At 45.5% G+C, this 22,999-nt stretch overlaps 1 protein-coding gene across 3 annotated transcripts in view; it reads left to right on the top strand.

Moving 5' to 3' along the window:
* The window catches only part of STK32B (serine/threonine kinase 32B), a 404,174-nt gene that overhangs the window by 305,981 nt on the left and 75,194 nt on the right, over window positions 1–22,999 (top strand). For all 3 annotated transcript variants that reach the window (XM_061420791.1, XM_061420790.1, XM_061420792.1), the window contains one exon: window positions 10,073–10,110. In XM_061420791.1, coding sequence (XP_061276775.1) covers window positions 10,073–10,110 — 38 coding nt within the window. The remainder of the gene's footprint in view (window positions 1–10,072; window positions 10,111–22,999) is intronic.

Below are 22,999 nucleotides of genomic sequence, written 5' to 3'. Positions count from 1 at the left end.
TTTATGTTAAGGATTATGAGCTGGGAAAATTATCCTGGATTATCTAGGTGGGTCCAATATAGCCGGAAATGTCCTTATAAAACAGACAGGGGGAGTCAGCGTCAGTAGTAGATGTGACAGGGAGGGGCCACAGTCAAGGAACAGAGGCCTCGCTAGAAGATGAAAAGTCAAGGGAGCAGGTTCTCCCTAGAGCCTCCCAGAGGAACTCAGTCCTGTTGACACCAGCTTTTAGCCCTGAAGATGCATTTTTGGACTGTAAGAGGAAAATCTGCTTCAAGTCACTAAGTTTGTAGTGATTTGTTACAGCAGCATTCTAAATCAACTATACTTCAATAAAATAAATTTTAAAAAATAATAAACACATCTCCAGGATTGGGTCTTACTCTGAAACTGTGTCCTCATAACTTCAAGGCTCCTCTTTCCCTCTTTGTGTACAGTATAGTGGTAGAGCTTGCTGGTTTTCTTTGATGCCTTCAGTTAATGGGTTGAATATTTGACAACTACATCTCAGCATTCACTTTTTATTTTTGAGATGACGTTAGAATATGGAATCCTAAAGTCTGGCCACTAGTGCTGCAGGCACCAGAGGGCCATTAAAGGGGTTTATGTAAGAAGGGACAGATGGATGCTTTGTAAAGCCATTTGTTGTTGTTGTTCGGTCACCATATCGTGTCCGACTCTTTGCAACCCCATGGACTGCAGCACACCAGGCTTCCCTGTCCTTCACCATCTCCCAGAGATTGCTCAAATTCATGTCCACTGAGTCTATCATGCCATCCAACTCTCATCTTCCATCATCCCCTTCTCCTCTGCCTTCAATCTTTCCCAGTATCAGGGTCTTTTCCAATGAGTTGGTTCTTTGCATCAGGTGGTCAAATTACTGGAGTTTCAGCTTCAGCATCAGTCCTTCCAATGGATATTCAGGATTGATTTCCTTTAGGATGGACTAGTAAAGCCATTTGGGTCAATGCAAAGAAATAGAAGAAAACAACAGAATGAGAAAGACTAGAGATCTCTTCAAGAAAATTAGAGGTACCAAGGGAATATTTCATGCAAAGATGGGCGCGATAAAGGACAGAAATGGTATGGGCCTAACAGAAGCAGAAGATATTAAGAAGAGGTGGCAAGAATACACAGAAGAACTCTACAAAAAAGATCTTCATGACCAAGATAATCACAATGGTGTGATCACTCACCTAGAGCCAGATATCCTGGAATGTGAAGTCAAGTGGGCCTTAGAAAGCATCACTACAAACAAAGCTAGTAGAGGTGATGGAATTCCAATTGAGCTATTTCAAACCCTAAAAGATGATGCTGTGAAAGTGCTGCACGCAATATGCCAGCAAATTTGGAAAACTCAGCAGTGGCCACAGGACTGGAAAAGGTCAGTTTTCATTCCAACCCCAAAGAAAGACAATACCAAAGAATGCTCAAACTACTACACAATTGCACTCATTTCACACGCTAGTAAAGTAATGCTCAAAATTCTCCAAGCCAGGCTTCAGCAATACGTGAACCGTGACCTTCCAGATGTTCAAGCTGGTTTTAGAAAAGGCAGAGGAACGAGAGATCAAATTGCCAACATCCGCTGGATCATGGAAAAAGAAAGAGTTCCAGAAAAACATCTATTTCTGCTTTATTGACTATGCCAAAGCCTTTGACTGTGTGGATCACAATCAACTGTGGGAAATTCTTCAAGAGATGGGAATACCAGACCACCTGACCTGCCTTTTGAGAAACCTGTATGCAGGTCAGGAAGCAACAGTTAGAACTGGACATGGAACAACAGACTGGTTCCAAACAGGAAAAGGAGTACCTCAAGGCTGTATATTGTCACCCTGCTTATTTAACTTATATGCAGAGTACATCATGAGAAACGCTGGGCTGGAAGAATCACAAGCTGGAATCAAAATTTCCAGGAGAAATATCAGTAACCTCAGGTATGCAGATGACACCACCCTTATGGCAGAAAATGAAGAGGAACTAAAAAGCCTCTTGATGAAAGTGAAAGAGGAGAGTGAAAAAGTTGGCTTAAAGCTCAACATTCAGAAAACGAAGATCTGGTCCCATCACTTCATGGGAAATAGATGGGGAAATAGTGGAAAAAGTGTCAGACTTTATTTTTGGACTCCAAAATCACTGCAGATGGTGACTGCAGCCATGAAATTAAAAGACGCTTACTCCTTAGAAGGAAAGTTATGACCAACCTAGATAGCATATTGAAAAGCAGAGACATTACTTTGCCAACAAAGATCCATCTAGTCAAGGCTATGGTTTTTCCTGTGGTCATGTATGGATGGGAGAGTTGGGCTGTGAAGAAAGCTGAGTGCCAAAGAATTGATGCCTTTGAACTGTGGTGTTGGAGAAGACTCTTGAGAGTCCCTTGGACTGCAAGGAGATCCAACCAGTCCATCCTAAAGGAGATCAGTCTTTGGTGTTCACTGGAAGGACTGATGCTGAAGCTGAAACTCCAATACTTTGGCCACCTCATGCAAAAAGTTGACTCATTGGAAAAGACCCTGATGCTGGGAGGGATTGAGGGCAGGAGGAGAAGCGGACGACAGAAGATGAGATGACTGGATGGCATCACCAACTCAATGGACGTGAGTTTGAGTGAAGTCCGGGAGTTGGTGATGGACAGGGAGGCCTGGCATGATGCAATTCATGGGGTCGCAAAGAGTCGGACACAACTGAGCGACTGAACTGAACTGAACTGAAAAAACAAATACAACCTTGTACTTGGATGTTGTAATAAAGAAACATATCCTGAAATCCAAGTGACATAATTTTATTTATCAAATCAGATTATTTAAGCTTGCTCCTTGAATTAGTACTGCCTAGTTGAGATTCTCGAACTCGAATTCATTTTCTTCTTGAGTTTCTCCCCCAGGTAGAGAACATTGGTCTAGAGGGAAGATGAGAATGAGTCTTGTCTATTGACATGTGACCTTTGACCCTCTGTAAATACTTCTTTCTTCATAATAAAATATGAGTAGTGAGTGATACCTGCCTCTCAGAGTTGGGTCGGAATTGAGAGAGGTGACAGAGAAAGTGACACCACAGCACCTGATCCAGAGAAGCTATACCCCTCGTGAAACCCACGTGACCCGCCCACAGGGTGCCTGGCTCACAGGAAGCTCTCCGTGAACTGCAGATCTTAACAGTATCAGGACTTCTGCTAACATGAAGGCATTGTGTTGGGGGCTGAGGTCTGTACATGGTCCCTGCTTTCCACAGGAAGCAGGGGAAAGATGAGAGAAAGAAGTGAAATCTAACTGGTAACAATGATGCCTGGTTGCAGTCTTGGTACCCAGTTAGTGGAAGGACAGTCCATGGCCTTCCCCAAAATGCAAGAACCAAGCTCATCCGCCCGTCCCCCATCGTCTTTCTGCTGAATGGATGCCAGCTGGCCACCGAGGTCCACAGCCAAGGTGAATCCCAGCATTTTAACCCCAGCTTGGTCACTGCCTGCAGCCTATTCCCTGGTGCCCAATCTGATAGCCCAGCCCTATGTTATTAACCACAAGTCTGTATCCTGTGGGCCTGGCACTGGGCTGGTTGCTGTCATAAATCCCCACTGACATTGGACAGAAACATCTAGTACTCAGCCAGCCTGAAGGAAGATGCCAAGCGTTGCTTCCTAAGTCCAACAACCTGAAGTTGGCTCCCTAATCAAATAGAGGTCTTGTCTGTGCTCAGAACTGGCCATCCTTCATTCGGTCCCCAGTCCTGCCTGTAATGCTCTACATGCGACCCCCTTGGAGAGCAGTGAAGAAATACGGAACTTTCTGGACCAGATGACTGACACCGTCAAATCTGTGTTTCAGAACATGATAACGTTCCTGTAATAGTTAGGATGTAGATTTAGGTACTTTGTTGCTGTTTAGTCGCTAAGTCATGTCCGATTCTTTTGAGACCCCATGGACTGTAGCCCACCAGGCTCCTCTGTCCATGGGATTCTCCAGGCAAGAATACTGGAGTGGGTTGCCATTGCCTTCTCCGGGGGAGCTTCCAGACTCAGGGATCAAACCCACATCTCCTGCATTGCAGGAGGATCCTCTACCACTGAGTCACCTGGGACACTTTTGGGTGCTTTAACAGTGAGCAGGATGAAAACATCCTCGCCATAACTACCTGGAGTGCATGTTATTATCCAGTTTATAGATGGGGAAACTGAGGCTCTACCCTGGGCGTTGTGCCAAGACCTCAGGACCAGCAGATTTGGGATAGAAACATGGCCTCTCCTGTCCATCTCCCTTTACTCCTCCGTGATGTCAACAGCATGTTCTTTCCCTAGGGGTAAAATATCCACAGATGTTCATTTCACAGACGTGGCTCCTTTTCCAGCAGGTTTTCATTTGTCTTTATTGCTGCATAAGATTGCAGACACTCAGAGACCCCCTGCAAAGGGACACATGCAGATATGTCCCCATGGCCCTTTTTTGCAGTCTGAATCAGAGCCACTTCTGTGCTGTTTTTTTAAAATAGACCGGCTGACATTTTATGGTTTGTTTTATTGGGGGGCTGGGGGATAATTCAAAAGCAAAACCGGGTTTTATAGCCTTTGCAAGCACACTTTCCATCAAAGTGTCATTTTGCCTAGCTCTGAAATTATAGGTCTGTCCTCAGAAAACATCGTCACAAACTTGCCCGTCCACACAGTGCTTCTGATGCCCTTTCCAAACACACGGGCTAATTTTCAGCTGGATGACGTGCTTGAGCCGAGATACAATCAATGTGAAAAGTAGAACCGGAGGAAATGGCCCTGGAACCCGCTAACCTAGAGGTTCCAATAAGATGCTTTGCCCATAAATGCTATTCTTATTAAATCCTGAATGACTCAGGCTCCCGGCTGCTCTGTAAGGCTTTGCAAGAGTCTGCCTGGTGAGTTTCCAATGAAAGAGACCTAATTCATTTGTAAAAGCTTAAGAAGCTCCCTTTAAAGAACATGATAGAACCCGCATTGTTGTTTATTTCAGCACGGCTTATGCACCGGGAGCCCCACTAAGCCTCCCATGATAGCACCTCTGTGTATACACCCCCCCAGCCACTGTCAGATAGGAACCATCATTCCCATTTTCCGGATTAGGCAAGCGAGGCTCAGAGTGTGCTGTCCAAGATCATATAGCTCTCGTAGCAGTCTTTTATCATGGCAGAACAAGTTTCTACTAAAGGGGCGGCTTTTCACATTTATTTCCTCAGTTTCCCAGGGGTCAGGAGTCGGTGCACAGCTTAGCTGGCCCTTCTGCTCAGGGTGTCACAAGCCTTCCATCCTGGAGCCCACTGGGCTGCCTTCCTTTCTGGATCTTTCTGGATCTGTCCCAAGGTCTCCTGGTTGTTGACAGAATTCTGTCCCTGGTGGCTACAGGAGTGAAGTCCCTGTTTCCTTGCTGACACTCAGTTTCTAGAAGTGCCTGCAGGCCCCTGCCATGTAGCTGCTCGCACAGGACGGCCGGCAAGGGAGGCTCCTGTATTCAGGCCTGCCAGGATAAGTCTGATAGCCTGCAATCATTGGAATGACCCTGCCACCTTTGTCTTGTCCCCTCAGCTGGATGGATGTCACAGGTTTAAACCATTCACCCTCTCAGCCTTCTATGCCTTCATCAGCAAAATGAGAGCTTGCTCCCGGGTCATATCAGACTTTCTCTTTCTTGCCATTCAGATGTCAACCTAATGCCACATCTTCTGAAAGCCCTTCCATGGCCGCCTACCCAAAGCAGGTCTCCTTTCTAGACCCTGATTTGTTCTTCTCAGAGTACTTGTCCCAACTTGGGGTTGTGTCCGTTTTTCACTCCTGTCTGCCTCCTAGAAGCGAGCTCCATTTGACTGGTTCTGTCTTGTCCACTGTCATGGCCCCAGGGACCGTGGAGGGGATGCTTGAGGATTGCTGACTCCCCTGTGTGCTGAGAGCCGATGCAGAGCATGTGTCAGATGGTTTGTCCACACCACAAGGGAAGCCGAGGTACAGGGAGTTCACCCCAACAGCAAGAGGGGTGGGCGTGGGGACTCAGGAAGGTTGCTCCTGAGTAGTACTCACCCAGACAGAACACCCTCTTTCCTTGGAGCCGTGGGGTCTAGTTTACCAAGTCACCTGTGCATGCTAAGTCCCTTCAGTCATGTCCGAGTCTGCAACCCCATGGACTGTAGCCCACCAGGCTCCTCTGTCCATGGTGATTCTCCAGGCAAGAACACTGGAGTGGGTTTCCATTTCCTTTTCCAGGGGGTCTTCCTGACCCAGAGATCGAACCTGCATCCCTTATGTCCTCTGCATTGGCAAGTGGGTTCTCTACCACTAGCGCCACCTAGAAAGCCAGGTTACTCATACTTCTGCCCCTGTTTGGTTCTCAGGATGTAAGAGACCACAAACAGGGACCTTCTGATGGGCTCTAATGGACGGTGGTCCTATCCAAGGTCACACCGTGGTCACTGGGGGACTCTGGTTGGAGCTTGACATTTACCCACCTCCTCCATAAGCTCTCTTTCTGCTCCATTAGGCATGTAGCTTCCTGTGGCTGTTGCAGCAAATTCTCACAAAATTGGTGGCTTCAAAACATGTAAATCTGTGACCTCACAGTTCTGGCCAGAAGGCTGAAATTCAGGTGCCCATGGGGCCAGCCTTCTCCAGAGGCTCTGGGAGAGAATCTTTGCCTTCTTCTTCCAGCTTCTGGGAGCTCCTGGTTCTCCTTGGCTTGTGGCCACATCACTCCAGACTCTGCCTCTGTCTAGACGTGGCCTCTTCTCCCCATCGTGTCTGTGACCAAACCCCTGTCTCCTTCCTAAGATGACAGACAGCCCCAAACTCAGGGCGATTTCATCTTGAGATCCTTAACTAATTCCTTGGAGGAGCAAAGGCCGTGACTCAAAATAGCATCACATTCTGAGGTCCTAAGTATTCTGAATTCTGAGAGGATACTATTCACCCACCTATGCCAGTCGCCTCTCCTTAGTCCTGCCACCACTGCCCCATCTTTTCTTGGTTCTGCCACCCTGGTCCCCACTGGTCCATGTGATCCCCAGCCAGCCGTTCCCTCTTCCCTGGGCTCCATAGCTGGTCCGTACTGTGGCTTCTGAGCCTCCCACCTGCATGTCTCCCCTCCCCTTCCCACTGAGTCTGAGCTTCTGGAGGGGAGGGACTATGTCTGGAGCCTCTGCAGGTCAAGCTGTCTGCCAAGATCTGCCAGGAAGAAGCACTTGAGGAATGTCCCCAGAAGGAAAGGGAAGGGATTGAAGGAGGAGATGAAGGATGAAGAAAGAAGGACTGGAGAGGGGTGGTCAGAAAACCCCAAGACAGGGCATGCTCAGCCTCAGGGGAGGCAGCAACTCAGGTCAAGGACCTTGCAGCCGTTGGGGTCCAGGCTCCTGGTCCATGGCTACCTCTTCTGAGATCTCCAGGCCCCAGACAAGGTCACCCTAGTCCAGTGACACCTTAAAGAAAGGATGCTCTTTCACATTCGCTGCTGTTTTCATTCTTAACAAGTATCTATTTTCCCTTTTCTCACCTTTCTTGAAGCAACCCTCCTAGGGCCCTCTAGGTAGGCCCTAGACAGGGGCCAAGTGTTTGCTGATTTGAGCCACAAACGCTTGACTCCAGGTCTTCTGCCTTTTGTTTTAATTGTGTGAGTTCTCAAGTTCATCCTTCCCCTGGGGGATCCATTAACAACCCATCTCTGTTCACCAGGAATGTTGGTGAACTTGGCAGCATGGAGTTCATGGTTTAATGCCCATCAATATTCATGGTGGGAAAAGTCACAATAAAATGAAAATTTCAATATATGGATTGAGTGTTTCTTTCTTCCCCCAAAGCCGCAGACATTGCCTCATATGGTTCCAAATAACCACGTTGTGTTTTCTGGTAGAATTGCTATTTAATAAACTCTGGAGCAGTCACTTTTTATTTCAAAGAAAGCCATCATTAGTCTCAAAGGATTTGACATTGACTCTAAATGGGTGAGTGGGGCTTGCATTTCTAAAATCTATGGCTTTAATACAACACTTTGGAAAGTGTATGCTTGCTAATGATGTGTAAATCAGAGCTGAAAGTGTCAACTCAGTTTCTCCAAGGCTGTGTTTCCCTCACATTCATTCTTCCCTGTTTCCTGTGTGTTGATAAAGATTCTCTTCTCTCTAAATCTCTGCTCAGGCTCTTCTGAGTTCTTTTGAAACCAGGCATCATCTTTTGGACTTCCATGTCGGTTTATGCATTGTTCAGTCTTAGTAAAAACCTACTAAGTCAGTTTAGGGGCTTCCATGATAGCTGAGATGGTAAAGAATCTGCTTGCAATGCAGGAGACCCCAGTTCGATTCCTGGGTCAGGAAGATCTGCTGGAGAAGGCATAGGCTACCAACTCCAGTATTCTTGGACTTTCCTGGTGGCTCAGCTGGTAAAGAATCTGCCTGCAATGTAGAAGACCAGAATTCGTTCGCCAGATCGGTAAGATCCCCTGGAGAAGGGAATAGCTACCCACTCCAGTATTCTGGCCTGGAGAATTCAATGGACCGTATGGTCCATGGGGTCACAAAGAGTCAGACACAACTGAGCGACTGTCACTCTTACCTTCACTAAGTCGGTTTAGCCATAATCCAACATCCTCCCAAACTCATCATCCTCTGATCAGGTTGCTCATCCCTCAAGTGGTTTGATGCCCTGGACTGCCCTCAGCGAGAATACTGATGAAAAGTTAATGACTTTCCATCCACCAACCCCTACCTCCTCTGCTTCAAATTCCCACTTGTCCACACTGTGTTTGGAATGAAGCCCAGTTCTATGCTGAGATCCCTTTTCTACTTTGGGGATTGCTGTTGAATAAAATCTATCTTAAGTGTTTTAACTACTGTCCTGGTTTTTCTCTGACAGTGTCTGCTGGTTACAGGCACCATGCTGAAAGTACAAAAAGTGAAGAAAGCAAAGCCCCTGCCTTTAAAAAGCACAGCTTTGAGTTGGGGGCCCTTTGCTTTAAAGATGAGGAGAGCTGAATTTTTCAGAAACTGCCTAGCTCAGATTTTGCTGCACACGGCCGACTGTTACCCTAAAAGTGAAAGTGTTAGTCGCTCAGTTGTGTCGGACTCTGCGATCCCATGGACTATAGCCCGCTAGGCTCATCTGTCCTTGATATTCTCCAGGCAAGAATACTGGACTGGGTTGCCATTCCCTTCTCCAGGGGATCTTCTTGACCCAGGGATCAAACCTGGGTCTCTCGTATTACAGGCAGATTTTTTTTTACCATCTGAGCCACCAGGGAAGCCCTAAACCGGACCAGCAACCTTCTAAAAGGACCAGATAATAACTATTTCAGATTTTGAGGGCCACATCAGTGTGTGTGATACATTTCTTTTCATTTTTGCTTCGTGTGCTACGTGTGTGTCTTGTTTTGCTTTTTACAATCCTTTAAAAATGTAGAAAACCTCCTAAGCTCACAAACTGCAAAAACTGGTTGATTGCTGGGTGTGATCTTTCAAGAAACTCAATTGACACCTTCAACCCTGATGTACTCATCATGAACATGCATGTGCTTTCTGAAGCTCCATATTAAAATCACAGATTTTAGAAATGCATGCTCCGTTCACTTCTGTATAATAAATGTCCCATCTCCTGAGATCATACAAAAACTAGCAGAGGCTGTGGTCCATCTCTGACCCGGACAAGTTACTGACCCTCCTAGAGCTGCAATTCCCAGGTCTATGGAACAAAGGACATTAAACCTGGGAGGTTAGTACCTACCAAGGAGGGAGGGCTAAATTCCACCAGGAAGCAAAATTGTCTGTACCCACCGAAGAGACCCAGGGCTCAGTGAGCAGTCACTCCTGGGAGTCAACTGGCCAGACATCATTAAAAATTCAGGAAAAAACATACTCACACAATCCACTTGCAGTTCCAGGAAGAGAAAAGTAAGAGCATGGGGCTCTGCTTTCGTAATAATAATAACCGTCCTGCTTGCTGTCTGAGCCTTCACGCTGGGGGAGATACAAGCACACTGGCTGTTGTCAGGTATCTGTCCACAGCTGTCGTGTTTGACATGTGCTCCTCCATGCACTCAAGGAATCATATTTTCAGCTTCTCTGTTTTCTCTTGCAGAGACATCAAGCCAGACAACATATTGCTGGACGAACATGGTAAGCCTGTTATGAATGCTTTCTAGAGACTGTTTCAGTGGCAATTTTGAGGCTCTGGGAATCTGGGTGGGTGCGGGGGGCGGGTCCTGGTGAGTTGTATTTTGGGGTTGACTAGAAAGCCTTTTTTGTTTCAATCCTGGTGAACAGACACCTTTGTAAGTTTCTGGTCTGTGTCCTGCCGTGGTGAGTCGAGTCCAACGTGTCTGAAGGTTTCACATCCGAAGACATCATTGTCCACATCCTGGTGTGAGAATGACAGGGCAGAAGTGGGAATGGGATACAGGGGTGGAGGCTCTGAGTCTCCCACCCCTGCCCCCCAACCTGTGAACCTAAGGGCTTCAGAAAAGTCACTCACACTCACCTCTCAAAGCCTCCATGTCTTCTTCAGTAAAACAGACAAAATGGTACCCACCTTCCTAATTGTCATGGGATCAAGTGAGATAGAGTATGCTTGGTGAGCTAGACATCAATCATCAGTAATCTGCTAAAGCCTTTCCTCACCCGGGCTTCTCAAGCTTTCATGAGGAGTCAGGGCAGATTCTTAAACTGATTCAGTAGATTGAGTTGGATCTGGGACTCTGCATTTCTCACTGCTCCCAGTTGAGCCTGACACTGCTGGTCTATGGAGATAGTTCCCTGTCAGTGGCTTTCTGACTCTGGTCTTATCAGAATCCCCTGGGAGGCTTGGTAAGAAGCAGAGGACAGACCCTGCTTTAGAGAACCTGGGCCTTGGAGTTCTGAGTCAACCTCCGGCATGTGGTATCCAACCAAGTTAGGACCATGAGTCCAGGGTACAACCCAGCAATGATTGACAGTCCACTGCAGTCCATGCCAATGGCACCTTTATAGCTGCCGATATATAGCCGCTGTTGGCTGTAAAGCCAAGTCCAATCATGGTGGACTTGAAGACTTAATTCACTGATGTTCTTTCAGGAACTAATCCCTCAAGGGTTTGGGGGAGGGTGGGCTGGAGTGAGCAGGTGGGGAAAAATCCATGAGATGCTGCTGAATCATCCAGAGATGAATCTGTCGACTCTTCCACACAACTGTGCTAGACCTCCCTCCCCAACTCCACGCAGGCTGATGCTGTGGCTCGAAGCCTCTCTAGGACTCGTGTGTCTCAGGGAATCCTACCTCACTGTGTAAACCCTTTGGTATTGGGAGGCAGAATGGGAATGGTGGATGGGACCCTCAGCGCTCCAATCTCCTGCCAGAGGCTAAAACCAGACCACATACCTTGGGGCAGTGAGTTGAAATCCCTGGACTCCTGATGAAAGAGCAAGGACAACCTCAGGATGCCAGGGAAAACTGGGCAGAGCTGAGGATGCAAATCAGGGCCCCAGTTTGTATGTAAAAGTCAGGAACCCCAGACCCGAGTCTCAACTGGTCCCCCAACTAGCTGTGTGTCTTTGGGCAGGTTACATAGCAGAAGTAATACCACCTGGCAGGGCCGTGAAGGTGTAAGACGGGACAGTGAGGGCTCCCAGCACCGAGACATAAGAGGTGCTCATGAGGGCTGTGTTAGCTTATAGGACTCGGCCTCCCCTATCCTTTCTCTGCTCAGACCATGGAAGCAGGTGAGGTGGAGGCAAGCGGAGGCCCAGGCTGAGTGATGCAGGACCCCTGGCAGGGCTGTCCTGGAAGCCAGGGGCCTGGGAAGCAGGGTTCTGGCTGGAATCCTCGGAGCCCTGCCTACTGACTGAGAGAGACTTTGGGACAAAGACCTTTCAGACCCTGGGCAGCTTTCCTTCTGGAAAGCAAAATCAAGACAGGAACACCAGGCAATAGGAATAATTCAGCTGCTTCATCTACGAAGAAAGGAGATTCAGGGAGCCTGTGGGGTAGCTGGGCCTGCCTGATGCCACAGTTCCTGCCCGACGCTACAGCCTAGCCTCGGGCCACAGCTCACACCACCTTCTCTGCGTTCCCTCGCTCCTGAGTTCCTGGATCTGCATCCATCCTTTCCTTCCTCCCCTTCTGCACTCGGCCTCACCTCTCCACCTCAGCCCTTTCGCATTTTTCATATTTCCTCCCTGTCAGTCAGTTCAGTTCCAGGACTGGTCTCCTTTAGGATGGACTGGTTGGATCTCCTTGCAGTCCAAGGGACTCTCAAGAGTCTTCTCCAACACCACACCCTGTCCTTCAGTTCAGTTCAGTTCAGTCACTCAGTCGTGTCCGACTCTTTGCGACCCCATGAATCACAGCACACCAGGCCTCCCTGTCCATCACCAACTCCCGGAGTTCACTGAGACTCACGTCCATCGAGTCAGTGATGCCATCCAGCCATCTCATCCTCTGTCGTCCCCTTCTCCTCCTGCCCCCATCCCTCCCAGCATCAGAGTCTTTTCCAATGAGTCAACTCTTCACATGAGGTGGCCAAAGTACTGGAGTTTCAGCTTTAGCATCATTTCTTCCAAAGAAATCCCAGGGCTGATCTCCTTTAGAATGGACTGGTTGGATCTCCTTGCAGTCCAAGGGACTCTCAAGAGTCTTCTCCAACACCACAGTTCAAAAGCGTTAATTCTTTGGCACTCAGCCTTCTTCACAGTCCAACTCTCACATCCATATGTTTCCACAGGAAAAACCATAGCCTTGACTAGACGGACCTTTGTTGGCAAAGTAATGTCTCTGCTTTTGAATATGCTATCTAGGTTGGTCATAACTTTCCTGCCAAGGAGTAAATGTCTTTTAATTTCATCGCTGCAGTCACCTTGTCCTTCACCACCCACTTATACAATGTCCTGACCCTGTGCTATAGTTTTGCAACATTCCACACACTCCCCAAGCACCTCTTACTGGACCCTTGTCTCTCTTCTCTAAGATCCTATTTTATCAAGCTTGGTATGGGAACAGAGCACTGAACACTAACACACTAAGGAGTGAGTGGCTGATACCCTCCCCTCCTTCATCTTTAGCATCCAGTGGGTGCCTTTTCAGAAAGTGCAGAAGGAAAATTAGGAGCAGAGATTCTCAGAAAACACAAGTCTCCCCAGGAGAGAAGGACAGGAGAGGAGGCTGTGACCATGGTTTTCCTTTCTCTGATTTATGACAGCAGATAGAATCTCATTAGCTTTTCTTTTTTTCCTTTCTTAGTCATTGTTGCCTTTCTTTTCCCTCCAGCTCTATTGAGGTATTACTGGAAAATAAAAACTGTATATATGTAGAACAATATGTTGTACAATGTGATTTTTAAAAGGTGTACAACATGATGATTTAATACACATATACATTGTGAAATCAGCTCCACAATCAACTGGTAATATCCATCACCACTCATAGTTGCATTTTTTTAAAATTTTATTTTATTTTTAAACTTTACATAATTGTATTAGTTTTGCCAAATATCAAAATGAATCCGCCACAGGTATACATGTGTTCCCCATCCTGAACCCTCCTCCCTCCTCCCTCCCCACACCATCCCCCTGGGTCGTCCCAGCGCACCAGCCCCAAGCATCCAGTATCGTGCATCGAACCTGGACTGGCAACTCGTTTCATACATGATATTTTACATGTTTCAATGCCATTCTCCCGAATCTTCCCACCCTTTCCCCCTCCAACAGAGTCCATAAGACTATTCTATACATCAGTGTTTCTTTTGCTGTCTCGTACACAGGGTTATTGTTACCATCTTTCTAAATTCCATATATATGCGTTAGTATACTGGTGTTTTTCTTTCTGGCTTACTTCATTCTGTATAATAGGCTCCAGTTTCATCCACCTCATTAGAACTGATTCAAATGTATTCTTTTTAATGGCTGAGTAATATTCCATTGTGTATATGTACCACCACTTTCTTATCCATTCATCTGCTGATGGACATCTAGGTTGCTTCCATGTCCTGGCTACTATAAACAGTGCTGCGATGAACATTGGGGTACACGTGTCTCTTTCCCTTCTGGTTTCCTCAGTGTGTATGCCCAGCAGTGGGATTGCTGGATCATAAGGCAGTTCTATTTCCAGTTTTTTAAGGAATCTCCACACTGTTCTCCATAGTGGCTGTACTAGTTTGCATTCCCACCAACAGGTTAAGAGGGTTCCCTTTCCTCCACACCCTCTCCAGCATTTATTATTTGTAGACTTTTGGATCGTAGCCATCCTGACTGGTGTGAGATGGTACCTCAATGTGGTTTTGATTTGCATTTCTCTGATAATGAGTGATGTTGAGCATCTTTTCATGTGTTTGTTAGCCATCTGTATGTCTTCTTTGGAGAAATGTCTATTTAGTTCTTTGGCCCATTTTTTGATTGGGTCATTTATTTTTCTGGAGTTGAGCTGTAGGAGTTGCTTGGATATTTTTGAGATTAGTTGTTTGTCAGTTGCTTCATTTGCTATTATTTTCTCCCATTCTGAAGGCTGTCTTTTCACCTTGCTAATAGTTTCCTTTGATGTGCAGAAGCTTTTAAGGTTAATTAGGTCCCATTTGTTTATTTTTGCGTTTATTTCCAATATTCTGGGAGGTGGGTCATAGAGGATCCTGCTGTGATGTATGTCAGAGAGTGTTTTGCCTATGTTCTCCTCTAGGAGTTTTATAGTTTCTGGTATTACATTTAGATCTTTAATCCATTTTGAGTTTATTTTTGTGTATGGTGTTAGAAAGTGTTCTAGTTTCATTCTTTTACAAGTGGTTGACCAGATTTCCCAGCACCACTTGTTAAAGAGATTGTCTTTAATCCATTGTATATTCTTGCCTCCTTTGTCAAAGATAAGGTATCCATATGTGCATGGATTTATCTATGGGCTTTCTATTTTGTTCCATTGATCTATATTTCTGTCTTTGTGCCAGTACCATACTGTCTTGATAACTGTGGCTTTGTAGTAGAGCCTGAAGTCAGGTAGGTTGATTCCTCCAGTTCCATTCTTCTTTCTCAAGATCGCTTTGGCTATTCGAGGTTTTTTGTATTTCCATACAAATTGTGAAATTATTTGTTCTAGCTCTGTGAAGAATACTGTTGGTAGCTTGATAGGGATTGCATTGAATCTATAAATTGCTTTGGGTAGTATACTCATTTTCACTATATTGATTCTTCCAATCCATGAACATGGTATATTTCTCCATCTATTAGTGTCCTCTTTGATTTCTTTCACTAGTGTTTTATAGTTTTCTATGTATAGGTCTTTAGTACACAGTAAAAGCAGTCCTAAGGGGAAAGTTCATAGCAATACAGGCACACCTCAAGAAACAAGAAAAAAGTCAAATAAATAACCTAACTCTACACCTAAAGCAACTAGAAAAGGAAGAAATGAAGAACCCCAGGGTTAGTAGAAGGAAAGAAATCTTAAAAATTAGAGCAGAAATAAATGCAAAAGAAACAAAAGAGACCATAGCAAAAATCAACAAAACCAAAAGCTGGTTCTTTGAAAGGATAAATAAAATTGACAAACCATTAGCCAGACTCATCAACAAACAAAGGGAGAAAAATCAAATCAATAAAATTAGAAACGAAAATGGAGAGATCACAACAGACAACACAGAAATACAAAGGATCATAAGAGACTACTATCAACAATTATATGCCAATAAAATGGACAACGTGGAAGAAATGGACAAATTCTTAGAAAAGTACAACTTTCCAAAACTGGACCAGGAAGAAATAGAAAATCTTAACAGACCCATGACAAGCACGGAAATTGAAACTGTAATCAAAAATCTTCCAGCAAACAAAAGCCCATGTCCAGATGGCTTCACCGCTGAATTCTACCAAAAATTTAGAGAAGAGATAACACCTATCCTGCTCAAACTCTTCCAGAAAATTGCAGAGGGAGGTAAACTTCCAAACTCATTCTATGAGGCCACCATCACCCTAATACCAAAACCTGACAAAGATGCCACAAAAAAAGAAAACTACAGGCCAATATCACTGATGAACATAGATGCAAAAATCCTTAACAAAATTCTAGCAATCAGAATCCAACAACACATTAAAAAGATCATACACCATGACCAAGTGGGCTTTCTCCCAGGGATGCAAGAATTCTTCAATATCCGCAAATCAATCAATGTAATACACCACATTAACAAATTGAAAAATAAAAACCATATGATTATCTCAATAGATGCAGAGAAAGCCTTTGACAAAATTCAACATCCATTTATGATAAAAACTCTCCAGAAAGCAGGAATAGAAGGAACATACCTCAACATAATAAAAGCTATATATGACAAGCCCACAGCAAACATTATCCTCAATAGTGCAAAATTGAAAGCATTTCCTCTAAAGACAGGAACAAGACAAGGGTGCCCACTTTCACCATTACTATTCAACATAGTTTTGGAAGTTTTGGCCACAGCAATCAGAGCAGAAAAAGAAATAAAAGGAATCCAAATTGGAAAAGAAGAAGTAAAACTCTCACTATTTGCAGATGACATGATCCTCTACATAGAAAACCCTAAAGACTCCACCACAAAATTACTAGAACTAATCAATGACTATAGTAAAGTTGCAGGATATAAAATCAACACACAGAAATCCCTTGAATTCCTATACACTAATGAGAAAACAGAAAGAGAAATTAAGGAAACAATTCCATTCACCATTGCAACGGAAAGAATAAAATACTTAGGAATATATCTACATAGTTGCATTTTTACTGTGTGAATAGTGAGAACATTTAAGATCTACCTTCTTGGCAAATTTCAACTCCACAATACAGTATTATTAGTTATAATCACCATTCTGTACATTCGATCTCCTTCAGTTCAGTTCAGTCGCTCAATCGTGTCCGACTCTTTGCGACCCCATGAATCACAGCACGCCAGGCCTCCCTGTCCATCACCAACTCCCGGAGTTCACTCAGACTCACATCCATTGAGTCAGTGATGCCATCCAGCCATCTCATCCTCTGTCCTCCCCTTCTCCTCCTACCCCCAATCCCTCCCAGCATCAGACTCTTTTCCAATGAGTCAACTCTTCACATGAGATGGCCAAAGTACTGGAGTTTCAGCTTCAGCATCATTCCCTCCAAAGAAATCCCAGGGCTGATCTCCTTCAGAATGGACTGGTTGGATCTCCTTGAAGCCCAAGGGACTCTCAAGAGTCTTCTCCAACACCACAGTTCAAAAGCATCAATTCTTCGGCGTTCAGCCTTCTTCACAGATCTCCTTAGCCTTTTGTTAACTGCATTAAAAAAAGTTTACAAAACAGTTAACTGTGTGTTCCTATTTAAAGAGTTTGCTGATGAATCTCATTAAATGTTTTCTCAGAGAACAAGTTGGTTGCTGTGTTTACAATGAAGCATAAGCATAATTAAATAACTGCATTTATATTTTTATTAAAAATGTTCAAGATCTGCTGGTTACACAAAATCCAAGACTTATGGAAGACTTTGCTCCCCCAGTGTCTGCCCTGCTTTCTTGTCCGCCAGGCTGGATTCATCTCCTAGAATGGGTCCTAATTCTCCTTTGAGATTGGGTTCTCTTGGCTAACAGCAAAAGCAGAGAGATAGCATATGCATCCTAGGTCGCTCAGTCGTGTCCGACTCTTTGAGACACTATGGACTGTAGCCCGCCAGGCTCCTCTGTCCATGGGATTCTCCAGGCAAGAATACTGGGGTGGGATGCCATACCCTCCTCCAGGGGAGCTTCCTGACCCAGGGATCGAACCCATGTCTCTTATGTCTCCTGCACTGGCAGGCAGGTTCTTAACCACTAACACCACCTGGGAAGCCCGAAGAAGACCATTCCTGGAGGTTAAAGGAAGTTGAAGGAAGAGGTAGCATACTAGAGTTGTATGAGGAGAAGAGCTGAGTGTGCTTTAGGGCTGAGGGCAAAGTGCTTGAGGAAATAGGGAATTTAAACTGTAGGGGGAAGGGATTGCATTTAATTTTCTCTTGGTACAGTGATGCTGGGTGATGAATAACCACGTGAATATAATGGCACAAACATGCATCCAATTAAGCTCACAGGTCTCTGAAGCTTTCATAGGCAGGGCTTGCTCCTAAGACTGAGGTCCAACAGGGTCAGCTAGGCAGCTGCAGTGACATTGGCTGTGCTCACTGCCATGTCTGGGGTTCACCTGGCTGCTTGCTGGTACACCATGACTTTGGTTCATGGACTAGACAGCTCAGCCCAGCGGCTCATGGGTCATCCTCTGGCAGGTCAGCCCCATGTGACCTTGCATTGCCAGAGCAGGAGAAGGAGCAGGGAAAGTCCAGTCACTCAGCCTCCACCTCTGTCACATTTGCTGCCATCTCAGTGGGCAAAGAAAGTCACAAGACCCAACCAACTGGGGGGTTGGGCACTGCCAAGTTGCATCCCAAGAAGGATGGATCCCAAGAGGAGGGAAGAATTGCAGAGATTAATGCAATCATCTGTAAGATGCTCATAGAAAAGGAAGAGTCACTAGCACAAGTAGGGGTGGTGGTCTTTAACACATGTGGAACTTGTTATTTTTGTTCAGTTGCTCAGTTGTGTCCAACTCTTTGAGACCCCCATGGACTGCAGCATTCCAGGATTTCCCTGTCCATCACTATCTCCCAGAGCTTGCTCAAACTCATCTTCATTGAGTTGGTGATGTCATCCAACCATCTCATCCTCTGCGGTCCCTTTCTCCTTTTGCCTTCAGTCTTTCCCAGCATCAGGATATTTTCCAATGAGTCCGCTCTCCACATCAGGTGGCTAGAGTTTTGAAGCTTCAGCTTCAACATCAGTCCTTCCAATGAATACTCAGGGTTGGTTTCCTTTAGGATTGACTCTTTCCTTTTGGCTTGCTGTCTGAGGGACTTGCTGTCTGAGGGACTCTCAAGAGTCTTCTCCAGCACCACAGTTTGAAAGCATCACTGGGGAGCTTTCAGTTCAGTCCAGTCACTCAGTCATGTCTGACTCTTTGTGACCCCATAGACCACAGCACACCAGGCCTCTCTGTCCATCACCAACTCCTGGAGTTTACCCAAACTCATGTCCATTGAGTCGGTGATGCCATCCAACCATCTCATCCTCTGCCATTCCCTTCTCCTTCTGCCCTCAATCTTTCCCAGCATCAGGGTCTTTTCAAATGAATCAGCTCTGTGCATCAAGTGGCCAAAGTATTGGAGTTTGACTTCCCTCAAAATGGGCAAAAAACTGGGAGTCAGAGACAGAAGGGCAGTGTTTGCATTTTGCCCTGAGTGTCACTGAAGACTCTTGTTCAAATTTACTGATGGTATACTGTTAGCTTTCTGCATCTGAGGGGTCCACATTCTCAGATTCAGCCAATCTCAGATCAAAAAACATTTGGGGAAAAAAATTCCAAAAAGTGTCAAAAAGCAAAACTTGAATTCACTGCTGGCAACTATTTATATAACATATACATTGTATTTATGACTATTTACATAGCATTTGCATTGTATTAGGTATTAAAAGTTGAAAAAACTTGGGCAGGTGTGCCCAAGTGGTAAATTCTACACCACTTTATACATGGGATTTTAACATCCAAAGACTTTGGTATCAGTGGGAGTCCTGACTCTAGTCTCTTGAAGATACCAAGAGACAGCTGTAGCTTTTTCCTCTTCTGTATGCAAAAAAGTGACTCCATCATTTTGCAGACCTGCTGTAGGCCAGGCATTGTGCCAGGTGACCGAAGGACACAGAGCCTCTGTGGTCAAGAACCTCACAGTCTAGGGTAGTGTTTCTCAGCCATGGCTGCACATCACCTAGGAACTATAAAAAGTGCCAATTCCAAGGGCCAAACTTAGAAGTCCTATTTGACTCATCTTGCAGGAGAAAGTGGGATTTTTAAAGTTACCAGGTGGTTCTAAGGTGTATCCAGGGCTGCAGGAGAGATAGAGTGATACAGACCCAGCAAGGCCAGTGCTGGGCAGGACAGGGTGAAGCTGGGCAGGAACACCAGGGCAGTGAGGCTTGGAGAGGAGGAGGAGGGAGGGCTTGCTGGATCCTGCAGCATGCATGGAGTCAACAGAGCGTTGGGAAGGGCAACAGAGCATTCTAGAAGGCCAGTGAGAAAGCTCCAATGGTCTCAGAACAGCTGGCTATGAAGTGTAGAACTCACTCTTCTCAGTGGCCTTGGGATGAACACTTGGGGGTCAGAAACCTCACCTGGAGCTTTAGGATCTTTAGTAAAGGCACACCAGCAGAGTGAATTTGTTTTCTCATTGTATTCACTGTGTCTTCTCTTTCCTGTATGTGGATGCTTGACTTTTGCACACTCCAGGCCACCGTCCACTTTCCCTAAGCTTCCCTGTGCCAGGATCCAGATGACCAGGGACAGTCCTGTGCCCCCAGAAACTCCTGAAATTATTCAGACTAGCCAGTCCTAAGCCTGCTTGCCCTGCCTCTTCCCAAACTCCTGAAATTATTCAGACTAGCCAGTCCTAAGCTTGCTTGCCCTGCCTCTCCTGTTCCTTCCCACAGAAACCACCAGAGAAGCTCTTGATCACATTTTCTCCCTTGTCCCTGTGTCTCATGACTGACCCTGATGCTTCCCCGGGGTGACCCCCAATGGTATGACGTGTCCCCTCCTCTTAGGAACCATGAATGACAGGCTTGTCTTTTCAATGGCAGTTGTCTCTTAATCTGTTGGCTTTACTATACCTCAAGTTTTCTATTAATAGACAATATTTCAGAGCATGCACTCACTGGACTCATTTTGAAGAATTGCCTCTCCATCTGTTGCTAACATATTTGTTGATAATTGTGATGAGTGCTCCCCAAAATGGCAATATCCAGCAGCAGCAACACCCCTATCCCCCTCATCAGAACACTGTGTGTGCCATGCCATCTCCATCTTGGCAGGAAGAGAGTCCAGGAAATTAACAGAAGGCATGTATTGATGCTGAAGCCTGAGATACAGGGATTGGAACAGCGGAGATGGAAGTGGAGAGAACCACTGGGGCAAATTGAGGGGTAGAGGTATTTCTGCTAAGTCTGAGGAACGAAGAGTTAGTGTCATTATTCTAGATAGGGTTCCAAGAGTTTAAGGATAAAACTTAGGAATGCAGTTTAAAGCTACACTGGGATCCTTGGGAGGGCTGTATTGAGATTCTTTCTGAAGACTGCTGGGAGTGGAAGGAAGTGTCTAGTACAATGTGATGTCTTAAGGTCCTGAAGACCCTGTGTAAGGAATCTCTCATGACCCCCCAATAAATAGCCTCCTGTATTAGCTTCCCAGGGGTGTTGGAACAAAGTCCCACAAATTGAGAGGCAATCAAGAGCAGAGATGTATTTTCTCACAGTCTTGGTGACTGAAATCCAAGGTCAAGATGTCTGCAGGGCTGTGCTCCCTCTGAAGGCAACAGGGATGGGTAGGTGTCAGTTCTGTCCCTGAGCTTCTGGTTTGGTGACATGCATACTTCCTTGGCTTGAGATGGTGTAACTCCAGCCTTCAAATGGCTTTCTCCCTTGGCTTACTTTCTTTTTCCAAACCTTGTGCTGTGCTAGTCACTCAGTCATGGCTGACTCTTTGTGACCCCATGGTCTGAAGCCTGCTAGGCACCTCTGTCCATGGGGATTCTCCAGGCAAGAATACTGGAGTAAGTTGCCATGCCCCCCTCCAGGGGATCTTCCTGACCCAGAGATCAAATCCAGGTCTCTCACATTGCAGGTGGATTCTTTACTGTCTGAGCCACCAGGGAAACCCCATTCCAAATCTTGCCTGAGTGCATTTGAACAGCATGCATTTGAATGGCAGAATCTAAATCTTGCCCAGAACCCTAGCTGCAAGAGAGTCAAGACATGTTTTTTTGTTTCTCTCTTTCTTGTCCTTATAATACAGGGGGCAGGAAAGAAAGGAGTGGAAAAGGATACTAAGTGTCAAAAGATAATCTCTATCCCAGTGCCCCTCAGAGTCCTTGCAAAGAGCAGATCATGGCTGAGAAAGTGTTCTAAAAGCCTCTCTGCATCTGATTCATTGTGATTTGCATGATTGTGTAAAATCACATACCAAAATACATATGGAAGGAGAGCACATTGGTCAGGTAGCCTTGGCTATGCTAGTAACTAATTAACCAAAATCTAGTGATTTAACATTAAATTAAAAGCCACAGAAGTAGAGAAAGGGGAAAGAAACAGAATTACTGAGCTCATTCAAAAGCCTTGAGTGAGGTGGTGTTTAAGCAGGATCAACTCAAATAGGATGTGAAGTCTGGGCAGATTTTATGAAATCACAGTATATCTGGGGGAAGGTATTGAAACTCATCTCAGCTGAGTTGTTCAGTCGCTTAGTTGTGTCTGACTCTTTATGACCCCATGGACTGCAGCTGGGAATTCCCCCAAATCTCAGTCTAGGAGCTTAGGAAATCCCAGACCTGTTGCATTTCTTGTTCCCAGTTTTTTGTTCTCTTGTGTCTCAGGAGATCTGGGAACACACAGATTGTTTTGATAGCCCTGCCTTCCTACCCTATGACCAACAAATGGAAGGAAGTCAAAGCAAATAAAGCAGAAGAAAATCAGAGGGTCATTTCATTCTACATCAGGCAAAGGCCTGCCTTCACACAGTCAGTCTTCCTACTGCAGTAAAGCCAAATGAAGCCTGAAGAAGCTGGTACCTTAGAATTTGATTTGTTTCTCTCCGTCTCTCTCTCTCTTTCTCTCTCCCTTCCTTTCCTTTTCTTTCTTCAATTCCTTCTTTCCTTCCTTCCTTCTTCTTTCTCTCTCTTTCTACCACTGTCCTGAAGTAAGTTCAGTATGATCTCCATGAAGAGAAGTGGGAGGAAGGAAAAGTGTTCAGGATGATCCTAAGGGGAGGATCGGCATCCAGGGTTATATCACAGGGTTATATCACACCAGCATCTTGGAAGTAGATATTATTAGCTTTATTACCAGTGAGCTCTGGGGCCTTCCATGGGTGGGGCAGCTGGATCCACAGCTAGGGTTCTCATCCTCTTGAGCATCCTTGGGCATCCAGCTGCATCTTTTCAGCAGCACCACTCTGACCTCTGGCTTAGGCACGTTGTACAC

Source organism: Bos javanicus, chromosome 6, assembly GCF_032452875.1.
Source record: "Bos javanicus breed banteng chromosome 6, ARS-OSU_banteng_1.0, whole genome shotgun sequence".
Taxonomy (NCBI): Eukaryota; Metazoa; Chordata; class Mammalia; order Artiodactyla; family Bovidae; genus Bos; species Bos javanicus.
Note: the sequence above shows the minus strand (reverse complement) of the source record. Positions and strands in the feature narration are given on the sequence as shown.